Below are 26,796 nucleotides of genomic sequence, written 5' to 3'. Positions count from 1 at the left end.
CCACATCCCTTTCTCACATCATGTTCAGCATCCTGTATCTCATTCCCACATCCCATTCCCACATTCCAATCCTGTATCATGTTCAACATCCCACATCCCATTCCCACACCCCATTCCTGCACCCCATTCCTACAACTCATTCCTACATCCCATTCCTGGATCATGTTCAGTATCCAGCATCTCATTACCTTATCCCATTTCTGCATCCCAATCCTGCATTGTGTTCAGCATCCCGCATCCCTTTCCTGCATCCCAATCCTGTATCGTTTTCAGCACCCTGAACCTCATTATCTCATTCCATTCCTGCATCCCATTCCCTCATTCTATTCTTGCATCACATTCTCACATCCCATTCCTACACCCCAATCTCACATCATGTTCAGCATCCCACATCCCATTCCCACCTCATGTTCAGCATCCTGCATCCCATTCCTGCATCCCAATCCCACATCATGTTCAGCATCCCATTCCCACATCCCGTTCCCTCATCCTATCCCTGCATCTCATTCTCACATCCCATTTCTGTATCCCATTCCCACACTGTGTTCAGCATCCTGCATCCCATTCTTGTATCCCAATCCTGTATCATTTTAAGCATCCTGCACCTCATTACCTCATCCCATTCCTGCATCCCATTCCCACATCATGTTCAGCATCCCGCATCCAATTCCCACATCCCATTCCCTCATCCTATTCCTGCATCCCGTTCTCACATCCCACTCCTGCATCCTAATCCTGCATCATGTTCAGCATCCCGCATCCCATTCTCACATCCCATTCCTGCAGTCCAATCCCACATCATGATCAGCATCCTGCATCCCATTCCCACATCCTATTCCCTCATTCTATTCCTGCATCCTATTGTCACATCCCATTTCTGCAGCCCAATCCCACATCACTTTCAGCATCTCACATCCCATTCCTGTATCCCATTCCCACCTCACATTCAGCATCCTGCATCCTTTTCCTGCATCCCAATCCTGTATCATTTTCAGCATCCTGCACCTCATTACCTCATCCCATTCCCATTCCCACATCATGTTCAGCATCCCTCATCTCACTCCCACATCCCATTCCCTCATCCCATTCTCACATCCCATTCCTGCAGCCCAATCCCACATCATGCTCAGCATCCCACATCCCCTTCCTACATCCCAGCCCCGCATCCCATTCCTGCATCTCAATCCCGCATCACGTTCAGCATCCCGCACGCCATTCCCTCATGCCATTCCCTCATCCCCCCCCCGCACCGAACTACAGCTCCCGACGTGCTCAGCCCCAACCAGAACCGCGGCCGTCTCTCCACGCGCGCGCGCGCTCGCCAGCGCGTGCGGACGCGCGCCCGCGCCCCCGCGCAGCCAATCGCCCGCCCGCCCGCCCCGCGCAGCCGCCGCGAACCCGCGCCCCGCCGCCGCTGCCACCGTCGCCGCCGCCGCCGCCGCCGCCGCCGCTGCCGCCGCTGCCGCCGCCCGGGGCCGCGGTGGGCAGCGGGCAGCGGGCAGCCGGGGTGCGGCCACCATGGCCGGGAGGACGCGGAGCGGGGAAGCGCTGCGGGTGGTGGCCCGGTGCCGCCCCATGAGCCGGCGGGAGGAGGCTGCGGGCTGCGAGCGCGTCCTGGAGCTGGAGGTGAAGCTGGGCCGGGTGACCATCCGCAACCCCCGCGCCGCTCCCGGAGAGCTGCCCAAGACTTTCACCTTCGACGCCGTCTACGACGCCAGCTCCAAGCAGGCGGATCTGTACGACGAGACGGTGCGGCCGCTGGTGGACTCGGTGCTGCGAGGGTTCAACGGCACCGTGCTGGCCTACGGGCAGACGGGCACCGGCAAGACCTACACCATGCAGGGAGCGTGGGGGGACCCCGAGACGCGAGGCATCATCCCCAGCTCCTTCGAGCACATCTTCACGCACATCTCGCGCTCGCAGAACCAGCAGTACCTGGTGCGCGCCTCCTACCTGGAGATCTACCAGGAGGAGATCCGCGATCTGTTGGCCAAGGACCAGAGCAAGAAGTTGGAGCTGAAGGAGAACCCCGAGACGGGCGTCTACATCAAGGACCTCTCCTCCTTCGTCACCAAGAACGTGAAGGAGATCGAACACGTGATGAATCTGGGGAGCCAGGCGCGTTCGGTGGGCAGCACCAACATGAACGAGCGCAGCTCCCGCTCGCACGCCATCTTCCTCATCACGGTGGAGTGCAGCGAGACGGGGCCGGATGGCCACGAGCACATCCGTGTCGGGAAGCTCAACCTGGTGGATCTGGCGGGCAGCGAGCGGCAGAGCAAAACGGGTGGCCCAGGAGAGCGGCCCAAAGAGGCCTCCAAGATCAACCTGTCCCTCTCCGCTTTGGGCAACGTCATCTCGGCGCTGGTGGATGGCAAAAGCACGCACGTCCCGTACCGGGACTCCAAGCTGACCCGCTTGCTGCAGGACTCGCTGGGTGGCAATGCCAAGACCATCATGGTGGCCACCTTGGGCCCGGCGTCGCACAGTTACGAGGAGAGCCTCTCCACCCTCCGGTTCGCCAACAGGGCCAAGAACATCAAGAACAAACCCCGGGTGAACGAGGACCCCAAGGACACGTTGCTGAGGGAGTTCCAGGAGGAGATCGTGAGGCTGAAGGCGCAGCTGGAGAGGCGCGGCATGCTGAGCAAGAAGAGGAGGAGGAGCAGCCGGAGGAAGAAGGCGGCGGATGGGGAGACGACGCAGGAGAACGAAGGGGAGGATGACAATGAGGATGGGCTGGAGAAGAACATGGAGAACTACCTGCAGGAGCAGAAGGAGAGGCTGGAAGAGGAGAAGGCCGCTATCCGTGATGACCACAGCCTGGTGAGCGAGGAGAAGCAGAAGCTGCTGGAGGAGAAGGAGAAGATGATCGAGGACCTGCGGAAAGAGCAGGAGGCCACAGAGCTGCTGGCCACCAAGTACAAGGTAAGTGTTGTGACGTGCTGGTACCAGTGGGTGCTGCTGGGTGGGACCTGATTTGCCTGGGGTTAGCTGTGGAGTGCTTGAGTGCGTGGCCAAGTGGGATGGTGGTGACCAAGCAGGATGACCAGGTAGGGTGATGATGCAGGATGACCAAGCAGAGTGACCAAGCAGGATGACTGAGCAAGGTGGCCAAGTAGGGTGGCCAAGCAAAGCAACCAAGTAGGGTCACCAAGTAGGGTCACCAAGCAAGGTGGCCAAGTAAAGTAACCAAGTAGGGTGATCAAGTCAGGTCAATCAAATGGATTGACCAAGTAGGCTGGCCAAATAAGGTAGACAGAGGTGGGATGGTGGCTAGCAGGGTCCCCAGATGAGGTGACCAAGCAATGTTCCCAAGAAAGGTGGCCAAAAAGGGTGACCAAGTGGGGTAGTTAAGTGAGGTGGCTTGCAGGGTCCCTGAGCGCAATCCTTGAGAGGTGGCCAGGTAGGGTGATGAAGCAGGATGACCAAGCAGAGTGACCAAGCAAGGTTGCAAACCAAGGTGGTCAAGTAGGGTAGCCAGGTGAGGTGGCTAGCAGGGTCCCCAGGAAGGGTCTGCACACAAAGTGCCCAAGTAGAGTCCCCAAGGAAGGTGTCCAAGTAGGATGACCAAGCAAGGTGTCCAAGTAGGGCAGCCAAGTAAGGTGGCTATCAGGGTCCCCAGGCATGGTACCTAAGCAGGGTCCCAAAGCAAGGTGACCAAGCAAGGTCCCCAGTCAGGCTGCCCAAGTAAGGTACACAAGCAGGGGAGCCCCACTCCCCTGGGCAGTGTTGGACAGACTTTGCCCACAGACACATCATGGCATTGTGGGAGGACCTTTTGTGGGGGCTGCTGAGGGTGTGGGGCAGGCAGGGCTACCCAGCCATGCCCACTGGTGGCACCAGCGTGCTGTGCTGTTCTGTGCTCAGCACAACAAAGCAGCTCACGGCAGAGAGAGGGAGTGATGCTGCACGTTGGGACTGCTGCCTCCACGCAGCCCTGGGAACACGCCCAGGGCTCAGGGATGGTCTGGGATGCACCTGGCTGCAGGGATGGGTCTCCAGTGCTGAAATGGGAAGGAAGCCTGGGTGTCCCAACCCACAGCATCACAGCCTTGCTGCCAACAGTGTCATTCTTCGTGTTTCATTGCCAGGATTTGGGGGATTGGAGGAAGGGATGCTGGGGCAGGGCTCCGGGCCAGCACTGGGCTCCCTGCTGTGCCATGGCTACAGGGAGGGGTCCCTGCCAGACAGGGGTGGTGACAGCACAGAGACAGAGACCAGCAACCCTGGGGACATGTGGCTGTACCCAGGGATGCATGGCTTTGCCCAGGGGTGCGTGACACATTCCCACCATGGTGCTGCACCACTGGCAGCTGTCCTGCAGTGTCTCCTTGTCCGGCACAGCACAGTGGGTCTGGCTTGGGGCCATGGTGTGTCTGGTAATTGCTGAGTAATGAGGCAGGGATGGAGGCAGGATGACTCTGCATCCCCTTCCCTGGCCTCCAGAGCTTTCAGCCGTGGGGGGCCAGCCTGGGGGGGGGAAGGTGGGAAGGGATGGGAAGGCATCATCTAGTGGACAAAACCCTGATGGGTGCAGGACAGGAGCACTGCAGAGGGCTGCCCATGCACGGGTGATACATGCAGGACCTGTACACATCCGTGTGGACACGGGGTCTGTTGCACCATCCTGCTCAGACAGATGTGCACCATTGCAGGCAAACAGATGTGCACTGTCCTGCTCAGACAGATGTGCTCCATCCAGAGGAGGCAGCAGCTTCCATCTCAAAGCAGAGCTCCCAGCATCTGTCTCATGCATCCTGTGGCCGTGGGGGGATGATGCCATCAGCTGTAAGGTCAACACCACAATCTGGGGAGCTCAGGGCACGGGCGAGTGCTGGAGGAGTTATCTGGAGGCAGGAAATGGGTTGCAGTGAGAGGCTTAAGGGTTCAGCTGTATTAAGGAAGATTGAGCGTCGTCTTCATCGCAGTAAATAAACAGTTCTGCAGGGAGAAAACAACAGAACCAAAAGACCATTTCTGCAGCAGCAGGGTGGAGCAGAGCTGGCTATGGGGTTTATGGACCCTCTCAACCCCATGGCAGCTCACCATCACGTATTGCAGGTGCTGCATGCAGAAAGTACCCATACAATGACTGGAAAGGGAAAAAAAATGGGAGAAAAATAGGGAAAACATGGTATTGCCCCAGATAATGTATGTGTAGCTCCGTGGGTTTGCCCCAGAAACCTTCATGCCCAAGAGATGCTGTCCCCCCTTCGCACCGCGTCACCACCCGCGTGTCTGCTGGTTGCTTGGAGACGGCAGCAAGGGGGTCCCGGGGGGGCACAGCCTTTGTCACATCCCATGGTCTAAGGGTGTGTGCAGATGTGTGGGTGTAAATGAGTGTGTGCATGCACACAAATGCCAGCATGCATGGGCGTGCAGATGTATGTGTGCATTGGTGTAAATGAGCGTGTGCTCACGTGTGCACAAATGTCGTGGGCATGCAGAAGCGTGTGTGCACGCGAGCGTGAGTGTGTGTGTGTGTGTGTGTGTGTGTGTGTGTGTGTGTGCTCAGTGATGTGTGTGCACAGCTGTGTGATGGGGAACACATTTGCCCTGGGGAGGGGAAGGGAAATGCAATTGGGAGGGGAGGGTGGGTTGGGATGAAATAGGATGGGGTGGGGTGGGATGGGATGGAACGGGATAGAGAGGGGTGAGATGGGATGGGATGAGGTGAGATGGATTTGGGTGGGATGGAGTGGAGTGGGGAGGGGAGGGAGTTGGGATGATATGAGATTGGGGTGGGATGGCATGGAATAGGACTGAGTGGAGCGGGATGGCATGAGATGGAGTTGGATGGGATGGACTGGGGTGGAGCAGGATGAGATGGGATGGGATGGGACAAGATGGATTGAGATGAAGTAGGGTGGGGTAGGGTGAGATGAGATGGGATGGGATGGGGTGGTGTGGGCTGTGGGGTCAGGGTGGGATGGTCACGAGGAAAGCAATGGCAGCCCCCAGTGCCCAGCTCAGTGTCATCCTTCGGGCATCCTGGCAGAGCTGGAGTGGGGCTCAGATGAGAAGCACCGCGGGATCCAAACTGCGCTTGGGATGCACTGCTCAGCTCAGCTTGGCACAGCTCAGCTTGGCGCAGCTCGGTTGGGGCGGATGGCCCGGCGCCGTTCCCCGCTGCCGGCAGCTGCTGCACATCCGTGGCGCCCCGCAGGCTTGCAGCTGTGCGGAAGGAAGTGGGAGTGAGGCAGCCCTGGGTTTGTGCCAGCAGCCCCGGCCACGTCCCCACGGCGCCGCATCTATCAGTACAGTGAGCAGGATGGGGCTGGGGGGGCTCAGAATCTCCAAACTGTACAATATCCCGAGTTGGATGGGACCCCCAAGGACCAGCAAGCCTAACTCCTGGCTCTACCAGAACCACTCAAACCCTGTGTGTGAGAGTGGTATTTTTGAACCCTTGGTTGTACATGGTGGAGATGCCAGAGGAATCCTAGGCATATATACAGACCAAGAGAAGCAATCCTTGAGAGCAGTCCTGCAGAGAAGGACCTGGTGGGACCTGGGGGTCCTGGTGGATGAAAAACTTAACATGAGCCAGCAGTGTGCTCTTGCAGCTTGGAAAGCAATTGGTATCCCGGGCTCCATCAGAAGAGGGGTAGCCAGCAGGGACAGGGAGGTGATTGGCCCCTCTACTCTGCTCTCATGAGGCCCCATATGCAGTACTGTGTCCAGGTCTGGAGCCTCCAGTGCAAGAAAGACAGGGAGCTGTTGGAGAGGGTCCAGAGGAGAGCCATGAAGATGATCAAGGGACTGGAGTACCTCCCATACAAAGACAGGCTGAGGGAGCTGGGCTTGTTCAGCCTGGAGAAAAGAAGGCTGCAGGGTGACCTCATTGCAGCCTTCAGTACCTAAAGGGAGCCTACAAACAGGAGAGGATTCAGCTCTTTGAAAGGGTAGATAATGGCAGGACAAGGGGAAACAGTTTGAAGTTGAGGGAGGGGAGATTTAGGTTGGATGTCAGGGGAAGTTCTTTACAGAGAGAGTGGTGAGGTGCTGAAACAGGCTGCCCAGAGAGGCTGTGGGTGCCCCGCCCATCCCTGGAGGTGTTCAAGGCCAGGTTGGATGGGGCCCTGGGCAGCCTGGTCTGGTATTAAATGTGGAGGTTGGTGACTGCAGAGGGTTTGTAGTTTCATGATCTCTGAGGTCTTTTCCAACCCAAACCATTCTATGATTCTGTGAGATGCACTGACCCCCTCCCCCCCCCCCCTTTCTGCCCTTTCCAGGCCATGGAGAGCAAGCTGCTGATCGGTGGCAGGACCATCGTGGACCACACCAATGAGCAGCAGAAGATGCTGGAGCTGAAGCGGCAAGAGATAGCTGAGCAGGTACTGCCACATCCATCCCAGTCCCAATGGATTGGGAGCATCTGTGGGGCCAGAATGTCCGTGGTGGGGTTAGGGAGTGGTCAGTGGGGTGGTCAATGCCCATCTCAGATCTGAGTGACCCCCTCTTGGTCGCAGAAACGCCGTGAGAGGGAGATGCAGCAGGAGATGCTGCTGCGGGATGAGGAGACCATGGAGCTGCGGGAGACCTACACATCCCTGCAACAGGAGGTGGAGATCAAGACCAAGAAACTGAAGAAGGTGAGAGAGGCAGGGGGGCTTCACTTGAGTGGGGAGGGGCATGGCTTTGCCTTTGGTTCATGTCTCAAAGTTGGGGGCATATGTCCTGCTCACTATCCATGGGAATCTGATGCCCTGGAGGATGCTTCAGGCATGGTACTGGGGACACCTGTGCCACCATGCCCTGCAGACACTCATGTCATCATGCCCTGGGGTCACCTGTGCCACCAGGGACGCCTATGCCACCATGCCCTGAGGACACCAGTGCCACCATGTCCAGGGGACAGCGATGCCATCATATTTTGGGGACACCTGTGCCATAAGGAACATACATGTCACCATGTTCTGGAGACATCCATTTCACATGAGACATTTATGTCACCATGCCCTGGGAACACCTGTGTCAGTGGGGACAGCCATGCCACCATGTCCTGGGGACTCCTGTGCCAAAGGGGTCACCCATGCCACCGCTCCCTGGGGCCACCCATGGCACCAGGGCTGACGTGGTTTTTCTGGGGACAGCTGTATGCCAAGCTGCAGGCCGTGAAGGCAGAGATCCAGGACCAGCACGACGAGTACATCCGTGTGCGACAGGACCTGGAGGAGGCACAGAACGAGCAGACACGGGAGCTGAAGCTCAAGTAGGTGACATCAGTGTCCCCTCAGGTGGGCAGTGAGGCTGGGGTCCCTCTACACCTCCACCCCAGTCCCAGCAGTACCACTCAGAGCACCCAGCCCCACACCCAGGGGCTGCAGGAGATCTCCATGGAGGAGACAGTCATTCTATTCCCTATCTTACCAAAACCAATCCAGACATATATAAATATTTTAACATTTTCATGATAAAATATTTAAAATTCTGCTCGAAGCACAATTTTGTGTCACGTTTTGCTCCACGCCCTTTGGAACATAATTAAAATGCTTTAGGAGCGTGCAAACCTCAGTCAGCAATTCATCTATTCAAAGCTGTTTTCTGCAGTTTCTTCATTTGCCCCAAAGCAATGTGGGAAAAAGTGGAAAAAAAAATTCCCTTTGGGTCAATTTTAAGGTGTTTCCTCTCATTTTCTCATCTGGCAGCTCTGCAGTGGGCTGAGATCATGCAGTTCCTTCTGTATTTTGCTGCTGCAACAGTGGGGTCAGTTTGGATTCCATCCTTCAAAGGGGCACTGAGCAAATGCACAGGGTTGGGGTTGGGGTGCTCCCAAGGGGTCCTGGGTGAATCAGTGCAAAATGTGTTGCAAATTGTGCATTGCAGGTGAGGTTGCAAACAGAATGGTGCAAGCTGCACTGCAAGTTGTGTCTTGCAGTCTATATTTCAAAGTGCATTGTAAACTGTGCCTTGTAGGCTGTACATTGCAGACTGTGCGTTGTATTTTAATTTCATTTCAGACCGTGTATTTCAAGCAATTGCAGGTTGCATTGCAGACCATGTATTGCATACAATGCACTTCAGACCATGCATTGCAGACACTGCCTGGGGACTGCTAAGGAGAGGACCGTGGGGTTATACCCTGAAGGCAGCACGCAGAGCTGATGATGTTTCTTCTGCTCCTCTCTGAATGACAGTCTTCCTCTGCTCTTTCTCTCCTGCCTCTGCTGGATCCCTGGTCCCTATCCGCCCGCTCCCTCTTCCTCTCCTCCCCACTCTTCTTTTCATCCCCCATCTGCTCTCCGTGACCTTGCTTCTCTCCTGACCTCTTCTCTCCACTCCTTTTGCTCCACTTGCCGTGCCCTGTCCTGTTACCTCCCTCCTCTCTGCTCCATCCCACCTGCCACTCCTCTCTCCTGGCCTGTCCCTTACTCAGGTACCTGATCATCGAGAACTTCATCCCACCAGAGGAAAAGAACAAGATCATGAACCGCCTCTACTTCGACTGTGAGGAGGACCAGTGGAAGTTCCAGCCACTGGTGCCGGCTGGCGGGTGCGTGCAGACACGGACAAGGGCTGGGGACATCATTGGATTGGGCAGTGCAGTGCCACCATCCATGGGGACATGGGGAAATGATGGAGGTGCCCATGGGCGGCACCAGGGTGGCCACTGGGTCCCATCCTGTGCTCAGGGAGCTCAGTGCTGTCATTCATGTTGTCTAATGCGTGTTCCTCTCTTTATTTCCTTTTCAGGAACAGCAACCAAATGAAGAAGAGGCCAACTTCTGCAGTGGGGTACAAGAGACCCATCAGCCAGTACGCCCGCGTGGCCATGGCCATGGGATCGCATCCGCGGTATCGGGTAAGGGAGGGGGCACTGCTGGTGTGTGCTGGGGGACAAGGTGGTGTTGGGTCAGCGGGAAGGATGGATGGGATGAATGAGTGGGTGGATAGATGGATGGATGGATGGTTGGGTAGGTGGTTGGGTTGGTGGGTGGGTGAATGAGTGGATGGATGGGTGGTTGGGATGCATGGAAGGATGGGGTTCATGGGATGATGGGGTGGACAGAATGGGTGGATGGATGGATGGATGGATGGATGGGGTGCATGGAAGGATGGGGTTCATGGGATGGATGGAGTGGACGAGATGGGTGGATGGATGGATGGATGGATGGGTTGGTGGGTGGATAGATGGATGGATGGATGGTTGGGTAGGTGGTTGGGTTGGTGGGTGGGTGGATGAGTGGATGGATGGGTGGTTGGGATGCATGGAAGGATGGGGTTCATGAGATGAATGGGGTGGACAGGATGGGTGGATGGATGGATGGATGGATGGTTGGGTAGGTGGTTGGGTTGGTGGGTGGGTGGATGAGTGGATGGATGGGTGGTTGGGATGCATGGAAGGATGGGGTACATGGAAGGATGGGGTTCATGGGATAGATGGAGTGGACGGGATGGGTGGGTGGATGGATGGATGGATGGGTTGGTGGGTGGATAGATGGATGGATGGATGGATGGTTGGGTTGGTGGGTGGGTGGATAGATGGATGGATGGGTGGTTGGGATGCATGGAAGGATGGGGTTCATGGGATGATGGGGTGGACAGAATGGGTGGATGGATGGATGGATGGATGGATGGATGGATGGATGGGTGGGTGGATGGATGGATGGATGGATGGATGGATGGATGGATGGATGGATGGAGTGCATGGAAGGATGGGGTTCATGGGATGGATGGAGTGGACGAGATGGGTGGGTGGATGGATGGATGGATGGGTTGGTGGGTGGATAGATGGATGGATGGATGGTTGGGTTGGTGGGTGGGTGAATGAGTGGATGGATGGGTGGTTGGGATGCATGGAAGGATGGGGTTCATGAGATGATGGGGTGGATAGAATGGGTGGATGGATGAATGGATGGATGGGTGGATGGGGTGCATGGAAGGATGGGATTCAAGGGATGAATGGGGTGGACAGGATGGGTGGATGGATGGATGGGATAAATGGATGGATGGATGGATGGATGGATGGATGGATGGATGGATGGGTTGGTGGGTGGATAGATGGATGGATGGATGGTTGGGTAGGTGGTTGGGTTGGTGGGTGGGTGGATGAGTGGATGGATGGGTGGTTGGGTTGCATGGAAAGATGGGATTCAAGGGATGAATGGGGTGGACAGGATGGGTGGATGGATGGATGGGATAAATGGATGGATGAGATAAACGGATGAATGGATGTGTGGATGGATTGATGGGTAGGGTAGATGGATGGCTGGCATACAAGATGATCTTAAAGGTCTCTTCCAACCCAAACCATTTTATGATTCTATATACAAATAACTGGGGTGGGTGGATGGGGTGACTGGATGAATGGGGCGAGTAGGCAGATGAGTGGATGGCTGGATGGATGGGTAGAATGGGTTGGATGAGTGGAATGGTTGGTTCTGGGGAATCGATGGATGAATGGTTGAGTTGTGTGGATGGATGGATGAATGGATAGGGTAGATGGATGGATGGTATATACGGATGGATGGAGTGAATGGATGAATGAGGTTAATGGCTGGGTGGATGGGTAACAGCTCGAGGCAGCTGAAGAAAATATGGGGTAAATAAGCTCATGAAGACTGAAGATAATTTAGATAAAGCTCCAAGCTTTGTGAGCCTTGGCCCCATTTGGTCAGGTCAGCAGCACTGTTATCAGCCAGCCCTGACTGAGTTGTGGGCTTGCTGCCTCTGCCAGCTCCGGCTGCTTGTTTGAGGGCTGAAAACATTCAGTCTTACTTGCTGGTGCTGTGAAAGCCACGACAGCCTGAGCAGAGCAGGATGCAGCTGCAGCCAGAAGAAGATCTCTGTCCCTCGGGGTTCCTCGGCCATGTGAACCTACACAAGATGTTGCCACGCTTTACTGTGCAGTAACTCACACACAAAACTGTTGACTTTTCCTTTGCCCCATCCTCCTGCAGGCTGAGAACATCATGTTCCTAGAGCTGGACCTCTCCCCTCCAGCAGTGTTTGAGTTTGAGCGGAGCCGGGACCCGGCCGAGCAGGACCCACGGGCTCTGCACCTGGAGAGGCTGATGCACCTGGACAGCATCCTGGAGCGGCCAGCAGCCTCCCGGGTGAGGAAGTCCCGCTCCTGGTGAGTGATCATGCGGACGTTTTGGCACTGGGGCTGGGACACTGTATAAAGAACAGTGCTGGATTGAGGACACTGCAGCTGAGGCGATCGCTGCAGGAGTACAGGGCAGCCTGGAAGTGTTCCCTGTCTCTATTTGGAGACAGGTTTGGGGTTCAAGGCAGGGATTGATGTCCTTAAGGTCCCTTCCAACCCAAACCACTCCGGGATTCTCAGATTCTGTTCTACTGGCACAGCTGCCCAGGGAGGTGGAGGAGTCACCATCCCTGGAGCTGTTCCAGAACCATAGAGATGTGGCACTAAGAGGGCAGTGGCATTGTGGGATGGGTTGGGGTTGGACTTGGTGGTCTTTTCCAACCTGAACAATTCTCTGAAAAACAGGATGATGATACAGTATATCACCATGTACACATGCCAAGGATGGTCATACACAAAATCCAGAGCTGCACAGCACTGGATTTCCATCAGTGCTGCCTACATAGCAAGTCACTGAGAAAACAGCAGGATTCAGGGGTGGAGATTGAGAAAGAGGAAGCAGAAGGAAAATGTTGGGTTTTTTTTTCTGCTTGTGCCACCCCCAGGTGCCAGACACCACGGTCGCTGCCATCCTCCACCACGCACGCATCCCTCGCTGCCAGCTCCCCACGCACCTCTGCGACACCGGCACAGGAGTGATGGCCCCAGGATCCCCAATCCCAGGACCCCCGACCCCAGGTCCCCTAACCCCAGGACCTTCTGACCCCAGGATTGAGGCCACCTCTGCCCCAGGGCTGAGCAGTGTCCCCAGCGGCAGCATCCCACCGCCTTCAGCTACTTATGTGCACTGTGTGTGTGTGAGATGCTCCCAGCGGCTCCGAGACCATGGGAGCTGCCCTCTTCATCCTCCTTCCCCAACACACCCCTCCCAAGTCTGGATCTGTCACTTTATTTATTTAATGTATTTATTTATGGAGTGGTTGGCGAGCAGCTGGAATGTGCTCTCGCAGGACACCGAGCTGGATCAGCTCTGGTGCTCTGAGCCCCCCTGGACCCCGTTGGCTTTGACAGAAGATGAGGTGGCTCCAGACACTCCTTGCTGTGTTCGTTGGATCTCAAGTTTGCCATATAATTCACGCTTGTGGCAACTCCTACAAGACTTCAGAGACTTCCCAATGGCAGACCCTTGTGCTGAGCTTGTCCAAGACCACAAGAAACACTCTGGACTGCATCAGCATTGGTGGCAGTGATGTCTCACTGATGTCTGGGCACGGCTGTCGCTCCACAGGTGCCAGCTCTGTGCACTAAGTGGGCTGACAGATTCACCAACCAAGTCAGCCCAGCACAGCTCTCCTCTGGATAGTGCTGCACCAAGGTCACTTGGGGTCTGGAGGACATTTGGTGATTTTATGGGTTGCGGAGGGAGAGCTAATGAATGTGAAACGGGTAATGGATAGGAGAGGGGTGAGCAGTGAGGCTCCTCTGTCTGGCACGGAGCAATTTGAAACCCATCAAAAGCAGCATCTGCAGTTGCTAGGAGATTGAGTTGTGCTACAGCATCCAGATGAATGAGGGAACGGCCTCCTGGTCCAGGAGGGAAGACATGGGTCTGCAAAGGGAAGGGTGCTGGAGCTAGTTCCTGGGTGGGCAAGCTAAGAGAATACAGGTGGGGGCAGTGTTTTCTGCATGCAGGACCTCATCTAATTCCCAGGGAGGGTGGGAGGGAAACTTGCACTGATGTGAGGGAAGCACTGAGGGCAGCTGCTTTGGACCAAGTGCCACCTAACGAGGCCAGGCTGGGGTGTGCTCCTCTCCTGACCCATCTCCTATTCTACTGAGGTCTTTTCCCTTTGCCCTGTACTGCCCTGCTATGTGTTTTCTGATCTTAGCCTCTGCTGCCACCATCCCTTCCCTGCTTATATCCCATAGCTGAAGTCTCATCCCACAACCCAGAATGAAGCAGCCAAGGTGAGGGGCTGTGAGTTGCTGGTAGTACTTGGTATGTTCCGTTTGAGTGGCCAGCTGGGCTCTTGCAGAAGTTTGCTGTTAGAAGAACCATGGGATACTGTCTGGGGCAGAATGCTAAAATGTCTCATGAGCTTGCACTGAAATCCTGGCATATGTGGATATGAACTCAATAGTGAAGGCTGCCAGTTGGGTAGGGGAAGAAATTCCAGGGAAGAATGGTCAAGCATTCAGTACTATCCTGTCCAACCTTCTGGTCATCTTTATGTCTGTCCCAACCTTCTGCCTATCCTTCTGCCTATCTTTTTGCCCTGCCTTCTGTTCAACCTTCCTCCCATCCCTGCCCATCCTTCTGCCCATCCTTTTGCCCATCCTTCCCCACTCAGTGAGCAGGGCACACAAGGAAGCAGGTTTAGGAAGCTGGGTCTCCTCCATGGTTGGTGACGAGTTCCTTCTGCCTGCAGACACATTCGTAGTTGGGTTGTGTCCCTGGAATTGTGGAACAAGTGGATGGGAGATTCAGCTCCTTCCTTCTTTTTCAGGATGGCCCCTGGGATTGAAGATCAGAAAGTAAAGATCTAAGGAAGGGGAGAAGCTGTCTGCATGGCATGGTGGCACAGGGGGATGGGTTGGAGATTGGACCAGATAATCATAGCGGTCTTTTCCAACTTTAATGATTCTGTCATTCTATGGCAGCCTGCAGGAGGATTTTCTCCCTTCCTCCTCATTTTCCAATTGCCCCAAGTTCCTTGACAACCAGGCCAGCAGCTCACTGAGCTCAGGGATGGGGAACCAGAAGAGCTCGAGAGCCATCTGTTCTTTTTCCACCATGCTGACCCCAAACCATAGAGCACTGGGTGGAAGGAAGCCCATGGGAACCTGCTCACATCTTGGGGAATGCACACCAGGGCCTCCCATGGTGTTCCTCCAGAAGACACTATGGGTTCCACCTTGAGACTTTCCAGTGGGCTGGTGGCTGTGGGCTGCCCTGCTCCATCTTTATCTTATTCTGCCCACATCCAAGCACTGCTTCGATGCCTCCATTGCATGTGTAGGTCCAGAACCTCACTCTGTGTCTCCATGCATTGCTCTGACCTCAGCCTTCCAACAAAAAGCCCCAGGAAGGGCTCAGAGATGGGAAGGGGTGAGAGTGCTGTGGCACTTCCCCCACCCCCACAGCCTCACCACGTCGCTGCAGCAACCTCAGATGTATATTTGTAATGTTCTTTGTTCTTTGTATGTCGGTGCGTGTGTATTTACATATGAATGTGTGTAGGTGTGTGTGGGTGTGCGCGCACGCGTGTGTGTAGCCAAGGGATCTATTTACCTTCGATGTGAGTGACTGTACAGGGGGGGGTGGGGTTGGTGGGCTTTTTTTTTTTTTTTTTTTTTAGTTATTTTTGGTTTCGGGTTCTTATTTTTTTTTTGGCAGAGGGTGGGTGGGTGGGAGGGGGGGGTATGTCTTGGATTGATTGACAAGGTGAGGGCCTTGATTAGGACCAAATTTTTGTGCCTGTTGCTATGGTGATCTATTTAGGAATCAAAAGTTTACTGTATGGTGGCCCATCCTTGTCACTCTATACATATGAATATACAGGACATATTATAAATATATATATATTATACATACCGTATGGAGAGAGGTCATGAATCTCACCCCCCCTCTGGCTTTGGATGGACACCTCTTCAATATTCTGTAATGTAGCTTTGATTCGGTGCTGGACGTGACCAGAAAGTTCCAGCACTCCTCCAAAAACTGGCAATGACACCAATAAAATAATGAGCATCATTGCACAGAGCGTCTGTCGCATCCTTCATCCCCAACTTTACACCACCAGGATGTGTAGGCATTGGACTCGATTGTCCTTGTGGGCCCCTTCCAACTTGGGACATTCTATGATCAAAGCAGACAAAATTGTGGTTTTGCTATGCAGGAGGGCTTTATAAAGGGCTAAGTGTGAGCTCTGAGTACAGAGAGGCCCGTGTAAGATGGGTACACTGATTTTGGGGGGATTTCAGTTGATGCACTCACCGAATTTCTTCCAGTTTGTTGATGATGATATCAAGAACGGTACGTTGATTTTTTGGGATTTCATTGCTCTCCCAGTTCCTTCTAACTTTGTGATGATGACATAGGGGATGGTATGTTGATTTTTTTACGCGCTCACCCAGTTCCTTCCATGCTGATGGCACTGGGAGCGGACGTGCTTTATCAACCAACAGCTCTTCCTTGTAGACTGCCATGAGCTCTTTGCTTATGTGTCCCTGGGCAAATCAAGGACAAGGCACACACTGAGAACAGGGAGCAGGAAGGCAATCCATAGGTGCATGATAATAAGAGAAAGATAGAATCATAGAATGGCCTGGGTTGAAAAGGACCACGATGCTCATCCAGTTCCAACCCCCTGCTATGTGCAGGGTCGCCAACCAGCAGACCAGGCTGCCCAGAGCCACATCCAGCCTGGCCTTGAATGCCTGCAGGGATGGGGCATCCATCCCTGGGCAACCTGTTCCAGTGCCTCACCACCCTCTGGGTGAAAGATGAAGGAAAGATGATTCATTCCGCACCAGGGAACAAATATCAAAGAAAAAACAAACAAGTGATGTAATGATTTTTTTTTTTTCCTTCAGTCTTCATTGAAAAGGTCAGCTGTGATCAGATGGCTCATGATAAATGTCAGTGATAAAGGGCTGTGAACCCAGGCTAGAAAATGGTAGGTCAAGGACTACTTGTATAGGTTGCATGTTTCCAGATCAGCTGCGTCTGATTAAATCCATGGATGTCCTTGGCTATTGCACTTCATGGATATCAATGATTTGAGGATTTGAAGGTATTATACAAGAATTCTGGGTGAATTTCAAACTAGGTGAAGGACGTATCAGGGCACAGTGCTCTGTGCAGTGTCGACAAGACCAAGTGGAAATCACAATGTAGAATCCTAAATGGTTTTATCGATGGTCTTAACTCGGTTGGATGGGATGGGTGGATGGATGTGTGGATGGGTGGATGGGATGGATGGGTAGATGGGTAGATGGGTGGGTCTTAAGTTGCACCAGGGGAGGTTTAGATTGGATGCTAGGAGGAATTTATTCATGAAAAAGGAGGTGAAGCACTGGAACAGTGTTGGAGTCCTCATCTCTGGAGATGTGGACATGATACTATGGGACTCAGTAGGTCAGGTTGATGGTTGGACTTGGGGATCTTGAATGGTCTTTTCCAGCCTGAATAATCCTGTGATTCTATAATATTTGCAATGAGTGTCCATGTTCTCCAGTTCCGATTAATTTTGCTTAGTGATTCGTTTGCTTGTTGTTTGGAGTTGGTTCAGTGTTTTTACAGCTGCCTACTGCAATGACAATATGCAGTGGATTTGGCAGCAAAGAGAATCTTCTCATTTAAGTTAGAAGCAGCTCCTGTACTTCTGTGAGTCCCTGGTCTTCACCACAACCAAGAGGCCACCCAACAGTGCATGGGAGATCTCTCTCTTTGCTCATTCAGCTTGCACTTACATTAAATCCCAGCATAGCCTTTGGTATTCAGATTCCCCTACAGATGGAAATCCCTTCAAAGACATGGGTTGGACCAGCTGCAGAGGAACTACAGGCAGCTCATGTGTCCCAATGGACCAGAGTAGAGGATGAGCATGGTGTGATGGAGCAGATGGCTCTGAAGGAGAGCTGCACATCCTGCAGCAGCTACCAGCAATTACAGCTCCCTGGGGAGCATCCACTGCTGCTTTCAGGCTGTTGCAAGATGGTTTTAGCATCCTGGGCCCAGATCCTGACTGAAGGCATAAGAATCAGCTGTGGGGCAGGGATTATTGATTGCAGAGCCACAGTTAATCCCTCCTGTCCTCCCCTACCACTTGTGAGTGATGGTGAGAGGGTCTCTCAAGAGCATACAAAGAGGGCATGAAGACCTTTGGGGCCCTCAGGAGAGCTCCTGGGGTCCTCCTGAGCTGCTCCTGAGTCACTGCGCTGAGCTGCTCCCTGTCCCAGCTTTCCTATCACCAAAACAGTGTAAACAGCCATTAGCATCTTTGTAAAGTACCCCGAGATTTACTTTTTATGAGGTTGCAAGGGTTAAATGTTTTTACAGTTTAGGAGATTTTGAAGCATGTCGGCACAGAGGTGACTATAGCTGCTCTAAAAATGACAAGTGAACTTCCCAAGCAAAAGCACCAAGCCTTTATATCACAAAGGTTTGAGTTTTCTCGTTTCCGTGTATTTTTTCCCATTCCTTGACGCTCTGAGGACACCCTGTGGACTTTTCCCTGTACTGCTGTGTCTCACCTTCATCCTTTCAGTGCGAATTTCTATGCCAGCAGAAGGATATGTTGATTACTTGTAACTGTTCTGCCTCTAAAGTTGCTGCCCATGCATCCTCCACTTCGGGGATATACCCATAAGCAAGCATTGAGTGTTGCCAGCCACCAACTTCCCATGGCATTCCATGCTACAGAGGAGAAGTGCTTTACATCCCATCCTCCAAAGAAATGTTGGCACGTGAAAGGAAGGAAAAAAAGCAGGACATAAACATTCTTTCTCCTCTGTGTGCTCTGAGTGCTTTCCTCCATTTGCATTCACCAAGCAGAACCACCCAGAACCCACCAAACAACTGGAAGAGAGCACTGGTGATTTCAGAGGCAAAGTATTGGGCTGTTCTGCACGCCTGGCAGTGTTAGGTTTGGTTAACAGCAGGATGGAGATTGAGGTGGCCATGCTATAGAACAGAGACAGCACCTGCATAGCTTATGGGGAAAACATCAGACTTTAGGGGGAAAAGGCATGGACAACAGTCAATATTCTATTGATTATTGAGATATTGAGACAAAATCTTGGTTTAAAACTTAGGTTGAATTTTGTTGGTAATACTGTCCCAAAGCATAGCTCCTGAAAAGGAGTCAGTCACAGATTTGGATTATCCCCTGGTGGCTGCAACCACCAAAAAGCCTCTCCTTACTGAATGATGGGGACACTGGGCAGCCAAAGGTTTGCATGACAGCTCCAAGTGCACGTGGGCTCAAACACCACCGGGAAATATTTCATGTAAGGAGGGGAAACCTTGGAAGACATAAAGAAAATAAAATAGTTGGGCACTCTTCCATGGGCTGGAGGCAAATATAACCCCTGAAAGCACTGCAAGAAGCCCATGAGTGCTTCAGCCCCAGAGATCTGATATGTTTGTCAGAATCACAGAGTCATAGAATGGACTGAGTTGGAAGGGACCATAAAGATCAAGTTCCAGCCCCCTGCTATAGGCTGGCTGCTCCTCACCAGATCAAGTTGCTGAGGGCCCCATCCAGCCTGGCCTTAGGCACCTTCAGGGGTGGGACATAAGTGAACTGAATGAATTGAAAGGGGTGGATGTTCAACCAAGCCCAGCCCCCATGGTTACGTGTCCACTGGAATGATTTGTGCTCTGGAAAGCATGCGGCACCCTGCTGCTAGCTGTCATAAGATGTAGCCCAACCGAGTGTGATGGGCTGAGCTGAGCCATCTCAGAGCTCTGCAAAAAAAAGCCAGTGGTGATTTCAGGCCAATGGAGTCAGTGGGATGACTCACAGTGCTCACTGCTGTATCCTTCAGCTAAGGTTGGAGCAGAAGAGAAAAGCAGCACAGCAACTTCCCCTGCAAAGGGAGAAGCAGTCACATGAAAGGCCCTTCCTCCTGTGCAGGAGGAGAACTTTGGCTGCGGGAGACACCACAGTGCAGTGACTGACCTGCTAACATGCCCCAGAATCCAGACTGAGAGCACCTGGTGCTTCGTGCATCACTTCCCAAGGAAACGGAAAAAGAGCTTGCATCCTTTTCATGGAAATAGAACAAAGCAGTCTTATTGTTTGTCCTTATCATGCGTGACAATCTTGTATGCATGAGCGAAACGCCAGACCTGCTCTCATCACTCCCTGATTTCTAGGATGCTGATGCAAACTGAGTGACAGGTGAGGTCACCCACCAGCTTTGAGCTTTCACATTGCTGGAAGTGAACTCACACCCCATCGTTGTGGAGTGTGGAAGTGCATCTGAAGCTATTCCATTTCTCATCTTGTTCTGGACTTGTGCTCAGTAGAAATTGCAGTGGTTGTTGAGAGGAACACGTGGTTGTTGGATGGATATTTAGAAAATTATACCAAACAGAGTGAAACAGGGAGATTTCAGGTGAAGCCCTAAATGATTACAGCTCAATGACCCAGGGCTTCCAGGAGGACTTTTCACAGAATCACAGAATCACAGATCACAGAATGGTCTAGGTTGGAATGGACCTCAAAGAACATGAAGCTCCAACCTCCCTGCCACAAGCAGGGCCACCAACCTCCACGTTTAATATCAGACCAGGGTGTCCCATCCAACCTGGCCTTGAACAACTCCAGGTTTGGAGCATCCACAGCCTCTCTGTGCAGCCTGTTCCAGCACCTCACCACTCTCATAGTAAAGAAGACTTTTCCACTTACAGACTTTTCCAGAACAGCCTCTCTGAACTGGTTATTACAGACATTTCATGCATGGAGGGCTTAATGTTTGATACCGAATTACTGATTAGAAGGTATTTCATGTTAGATGGGATTTTGACTAAACGGAGTGCTACAGCAGTGAACTGAAATCACAACACAAGTGACAGCAGCACGCAGCAGTTGCAGTGTAGCACTGCATGACAATACAGATGTGATCCCCATTACCAGCCTCAACAATACACTCACCACCACAGCATTAAGCATCCATGGTTCCTGCAGAGGAATACGAAGGTTGAAACCATCTCAGGCCCTCTGGTCTCCTCAAAACTCTTGTTGGTTGCCCAGTTTTTATGTTCTACATGGGGCTAAGCCATGCACAAACTTTCCCATTGCTGGGAAATCCCCTTTTCCTTTCCCAATTCCATGACATCAGATTGGATATTAGGAAACATTTCTCTTCCAAAAGAGTGGTGATGCAATGGCACAGCTGCCCAGGGAGGTGGTGGGGTCACCAAACCTGGAGGTGTTCCAGAACCGTGGGGATTCTGAGGGCAGTGGGCATGGTGGGGAGGGTTGGGGTTGGACTTTGGGATCTTAGAGACCTTTTCCAACCTGAATGACTCTATGTAGGATTCTATGACTTTTGTGAAAAACCTTGACTCTGCAAACAACCAGAATGGCAGGACATTGAACCAACCACACGGCAAAGGGCAGATAAAACCCTATGGAGGGAGAAAGGTCACGAGGTTGCCAAGCACAAAGAACTCTCAGCTGGGAATTTCCCTTAGTTTAATTTTTTGCCAACTAGCAGATACTTTTCACTACTGATGTGGGGATTGAAAAAAGCTGTAAGACTGGTAATTCAACCAGCATTTAGGGAACTGATTTGTCTCCCCCTTCCTGAGGCTGAAATTCAATCCAATCTCTTTAGTCCCTGCTCCTCTCAGCTCTATGTCTTTCCATGACACACTGCAGTGTTTCGTGAGGCAACAGGCAGCACTGGGGTCAGTGCTGAATGGTTTCACACAATCATGGAATCATTAAGGTTGGAAAAGACCTTTGAGATCATCAAGTTCAACTGTCAACCCACCACCACCACGCCAATCAGAATCATAGAATCACTCAGGTTGGAAAAGTCCTCCAAGACCGTCCAGCCTGACCATCCATCCATCATAGTCATGTTTCTTTCTATCATTCCTTGCTTCTCACTCCTTTTTTTCTGCTGCTTGAATTTCTAAACAATTTTCAGCCATCCTAATGCCAGTGCCAATCTCCAAATGCTCTTCATGACCTGTAGAGCCAAAGACACAGTCAACTTGTCATTGCATTCCCAGTCCATGGCACAACCATACATGCCAAGAGGCAGCTGGGGAGAGGTGTAGGAAGGTCTGTGAGCAATGCTGAGATGTCTGCAGGGTAAAAGGAGGAGCCCAGGAGATCCTCAGATAGCTTGAGACTTCAAAGCTGAGCTAACAAACTCTTTTATCAGTACTAAACAAAGTCCTGCCTTCAAAAGGAATGCTTTCCTTTTCTTTGTATGATATCCTCCATAGGCACTCATCAGGGAGACAGAACATCTGGCTGTGAGTCTGCTGAGGCTGAAGAATGATGGAAAATGGAAGGCTCCTCTTGCTGGCTTTATGCTTACACTTTTTTTTTTTTTTCCTGATCACCTTGCCAGGATTTCAAGTCTCAGGAGTGAATGATGCACCGAGGACACCAGAGCCTCCCTAGTGACTCACCTCAAAGAAAGGAGAGGTATCTGCTAGGAAAAAAAGTGGTAAAGGGGTCTCAAAGGGTACTTTCAGGTGACCCATGAGCTCTTATTGAACTGAACACGGACACTAACAGACAGCAGAGGAGATGTCATGCATGCCAAGGTGGTAGTCTGAGGCTCACTCATGCTTCTGTCTTTTGCCCTGCAGATGGCAGATGGGCTGTAATGTGCTCATCTGTAGTTCAGAGCTCTCGTGAGCCTCTCTCCAACTGATTTATGGACATGCCTGGGGTTTGGGCTGCTGGAAAGACCAAGGGTTTGTCTGCCCATCACTGCCCCCTAAATACTTAGCCTAATTGTTCCTGCATCATACTCCCTATTGTTTCCTTTTAGGAGTATATAAATCATACATCAAGCGTCAGCTCATATCCAGAAGCAGTGCATGGTTAGGAGCAATGTGATTCATCCAACACTGTACCAGACTCAACAAGCCTTGCTGAAGCCTCAGTCATTGAGGAGTGCATGGAGGGTTCTGAGCTGATTCTGCACTGTGTATGCTTGGATTCCCTAAGGATAACACTATGCCTAACTCAAGGGATCCTCAGTAGAACCACAGATTGGGCAACCCAGCTGTCCTGCCTCTGGTAACAGGAGTCAAGGTTGGATGTTGGGAAACATTTCTTCTCCAAAAGAGTGATCCAGACATTGGGATGGGCTGCCCAGGGAGGTGGTGGGAGTCACCATCCCTGGAGGTGCTCCAGAACGGTGGGGATGTTGCACTGAGGGACTGGTGGGCATGGTGGGGTGGGCAGGGGTTGGACTTGAGAGATTTGAGAGGTCTTTTCCAACCTCCCTGATTCCACAGTTCTAAGAAGACAGCACTCTTGTAAAGTGTCTGTGTCACTTTTCTCATGTTCGTTTGAGATTGCAGTCACTGCTTTGCACAAAGATTTGGGTTCCTGGTTTTTGTATCACTTTCACAACTTAAAATACTCATTGCAAAGCTGTGCGGTAGCCACATAACCACCCCCCACCTAAAGAAGCCATCTGCTCCTTGTTTGGGCTTAGCAGCAGTCTGACATTTGCATGTTCATTTTCCTGGCTGGAAGTATCAACCTGAAATCAGCCGACTGCTTGCTTTGAACCTGACTTCAGAAATAGGATTGAATCGGTCCTTTCAATTCAGTACTTTAATATTAATTCCTGCTTAATACATGTAAATGACTAAAGCTTAAAGCTTAATGATTATAACAACTTTGCTTCTCATTTTGCCAAAGGATGCTGCTGGGTTCGTGTACACTGAGGTCAGTCTTTCCTTTCTCCATCAGCAATGAAGAAATGCACTCACAATGAACTCTGTTTTGCTTCCTTGTGTACAGCTCCAAGATAAAATTAGCTCTGAGGACAGTGACCTCTGAGAGCAGCTGGCCAGCCCAGCTCCTTGCTGGGGAACATCACTAACAAGCTGCAATGTGCACTTCAGCTGCAACGCTTCCTGCCACAGTAGTGGCTCGATAACGACAGAATCAGAAGAAAATGGAGCAATATTTTTTTGGAAATAAACACCAACAGCTCAATTCTGTGGCTTGTGCAGCTGCTTGAGAAGATGGTGCAGCAACAGAGCATAAGTTGTGGAGGCGCTGGTGTGCAGAGCAGCATCCTCTCAGAAAGCAGCCAGATGAGTGCAGTTCCTGCCTGATCTCAGGGCTTTGCTCCTTTTGAAGGAGGACAGAAGAGCCCCTGCACTAACAGGCAGGTTTTCTGGGCTCAGGAAGTGCCAATTGGAAAGCATCGTGGTGATGAAAGGAGCTCCATTCACCTGGTGGCCGGCCCAGGGGTCAGTGCTGAGGCCTGTCCTATGTAATATATTTATTTCCTGACCTGAATGAGGGCACTGAGTGCACCCTCAGTAAGTTTGCAGGTGAGGAGGTCGGAGGAAAGTGTGATTCTGCCTTGGGGTAGGAGGCCCTACAGAGGGATCTGGACAGGCTGGTTCTCTGGGCTGAGGCCACAGGATGAGCTTTAGCAAGACCAAGTGCCAGGTCCTGCATTTTGGTTGCAACAGCCCGTGCAACACTACAGCCTTGGGGCAGAGTGTCTGGCAAGCTGCAGGGAAGAGAAGGATATGGGAGTGTTGATTGACAGCTGGCTGAACGTAAGCCAGCAGTGTGCCCAGGTGGCCAAGAAGGTCAATGGCATAGAATCATAGAATCATAGAACCATTAAGGATAGAAAAGACTACAAAGATCATCAAGTCCAATTCTAACCTACCCCCGCCATGCCCACTGACCACGTCCCTCAGTGTCACATCTCCAAGGTTCTTGAACAGCTCCAGGGATGGTGACCCACCACCTCCCTGGGCAGCCCATCCCAATGTCTGGATCACTCTTTTGAAGAAGAAATTTTCCCAACATCCAACTTGAACCTCCCCAATACAACTCAAAGCCAGACATCTGTGATGTCAAAGGAGCTGCACTGCAGCAAGAGAAATCCAGCCATGGAGATGCAACAGCCCCAGTCCATCTGGAGCCAACTCACCCTGCCCTTTGCCATCCTTCCTGACAAAAGCGATCTATTCCATGGTACAAACTGTTCTGTTTTCAAAAGATCTTTTATAATGGCAGGCTGACTTGTAACATACATTGGACCGGACTGCCCTGTGTTTAAAGGAGTTCTCAAAGTTGAGGCACCATGGAAATGGCTCTGCCACTTGTCAATCAAAACCCAGTGATTAATATCTTACAGGCTGACTGACTTCCCATTTGGAAATAATATGACCTTCTGATGGTAAGTTAAGATAGTTAAGATTCAGAACTCCAGACTTTGTATAAATACTCAGTGAAATAACATGATGGATCACATCCTCATGTTGAAACAATTGATGCATGGTAACAAAGAACTATTTCGTTAGCTCACTGATGAATGACTTGTTTTTATTTTACCCCAAATGCAAGATTTTTCTTCTTTAAAACTGCAGAAGCTACTGTGAAATACGAGGAACTCAGAATTCTGGTGGGATAGGAATGTCATCTGGAGCTCCTAGAAACAGAAATAACTTTGTGTGGAGATGATGATGGTGGAGACAGTGGTGATGGAGAGACACGGTGGGGAGATGATTGTGGTGGAGAGATGATAGTGGTGATGATGGGGAGACGACAGTGGTGGAGAGATGGTAGTAAAGAGATTACAGTGATTATGATAGTGGTGGAAAGATGATGGCGGTAACAACAGTGATAGAGAGATGATGGATGATGGTGGTAGAGCCGATGGTGGTAGAGAGATGATGGTGTTGGAGAGATGGTGGTGAATATGATGATGGTAGAGAGATGATAGTGGTGACAATGGTAATGGAGAGGTGATGGTGATGGAGAGATCATAGAATCATAGAATGGCCTGGGTTGGAAGGGACGTCAAGGATCAGGAATCTCCGACCCCCCCGCTGCATGCAGGGCCACCAACCTCCACATTTAATACCAGACCAGGCTGCCCAACCTGGCCTTGAACACCTCCAGGGATGGACGGGGCATCCACAGCCTCTCTGGGCAGCTGTTCCAGCACCTCACCACTCTCATAGCAAAGAATTTCCCCCTGATATCCAATCTAAACCTTCCATCCTTCAACTTAAAACCACTTCCCTTTGTCCTATCATGATGATGGTGTTGGGGAGATGGCGATGGGTTGCCAGTCTAGAGGAAGAGGTGGGGTGGGGGCACCATTTGGTGGAAAACAGGACTGTGAGTGAAGGGAGAAGGGAAACAGGAGGGGAATCAACTCTTTGAAAGGGTAGATAATGGCAGGACAAGGGGAAACGGTTTTATGTTGAAGGAGGGAAGATTTAGGTTGGATGTCAGGGGAAGTTCTTTCCTATGAGAGTGGTGAGGTGCTGGAACAGCTGCCCAGAGAGGCTGTGGATGCCCCGTCCATCCCTGGAGGTGTTCAAGGCCAGGTTGGATGGGGCCCTGGGCAGCCTGGGCTGGTATGAAATGTGGAGGTTGGTGGCCCTGCATGTGGCACGGGGTGGAGATTCATGATCCTTGAGGTCCCTTCCAGCCCTGGCCATTCTGTGATCTCTGATGCTTCTGTCCATTCTTGTGATGGGTGGACTTGATGACCTTAGAGGTCTTTCCAACCTTAATGACTCTGATTTTGTTGACTGTACGATGGCATGGCTTGGCCACAGGAAGAAGGCGGCTATGGTGGCCACTGGAGAACGGAAGGCGTTAGCCAGCAGCAGGCCTCGGGGGACGGCGGCGGCAACAAGAAGGGGAACCTGGTGGCCCTCAAATGGTGACGGGGTGGGGTGGTGGTGACCACCATGATGAAGGGTTGGTGGCCAAGGCGGGTAGGCGGGGCCGACGGCAGCAGCGGGGAGGCGACGGCAACTGGAAGCAGGAGGGGCGGCTGGGAGCCGGAAGCCGTTGACGGCTGTGGGGGAGGGAAGTTGGGGGAGGGACAAGGACCAGCGGCGGCGCTGAGTGACGGCGGGGGGAGGGGAGCCGCAGGCGGTTGGTGGCACGGAGGGGCGGGGCGCCGCGCATGCGCAACTCTAAGGGGGCGCGGCTTCCCTTCGCCGAGCCCCGCCCACCCGTACAGTAGGAGGGGTC

The 26,796-nt window shown here is 52.3% G+C and overlaps 1 protein-coding gene across 1 annotated transcript; it reads left to right on the top strand.

The window, feature by feature from the left end:
* The first annotated feature begins 1,480 nt into the window (after positions 1–1,480).
* Positions 1,481–15,389, top strand: KIF3C (kinesin family member 3C). Its single transcript, XM_031596014.2, has 8 exons — positions 1,481–2,928; positions 7,239–7,340; positions 7,476–7,598; positions 8,100–8,218; positions 9,383–9,499; positions 9,700–9,808; positions 11,907–12,082; positions 12,661–15,389. The coding sequence occupies exons 1-8, from the start codon at positions 1,519–1,521 to the stop codon at positions 12,752–12,754; spliced, it is 2,250 nt and encodes a 749-aa protein (XP_031451874.1). The 5' UTR covers positions 1,481–1,518; the 3' UTR covers positions 12,755–15,389.
* Positions 15,390–26,796: the final 11,407 nt, after the last annotated feature.

Source organism: Phasianus colchicus, chromosome 2 (genome assembly GCF_987193195.1).
Source record: "Phasianus colchicus chromosome 2, bPhaCol1.hap1.1, whole genome shotgun sequence".
Classification (NCBI taxonomy): Eukaryota; Metazoa; Chordata; class Aves; order Galliformes; family Phasianidae; genus Phasianus; species Phasianus colchicus.
This window is presented reverse-complemented; position numbering and strand designations above follow the sequence as displayed.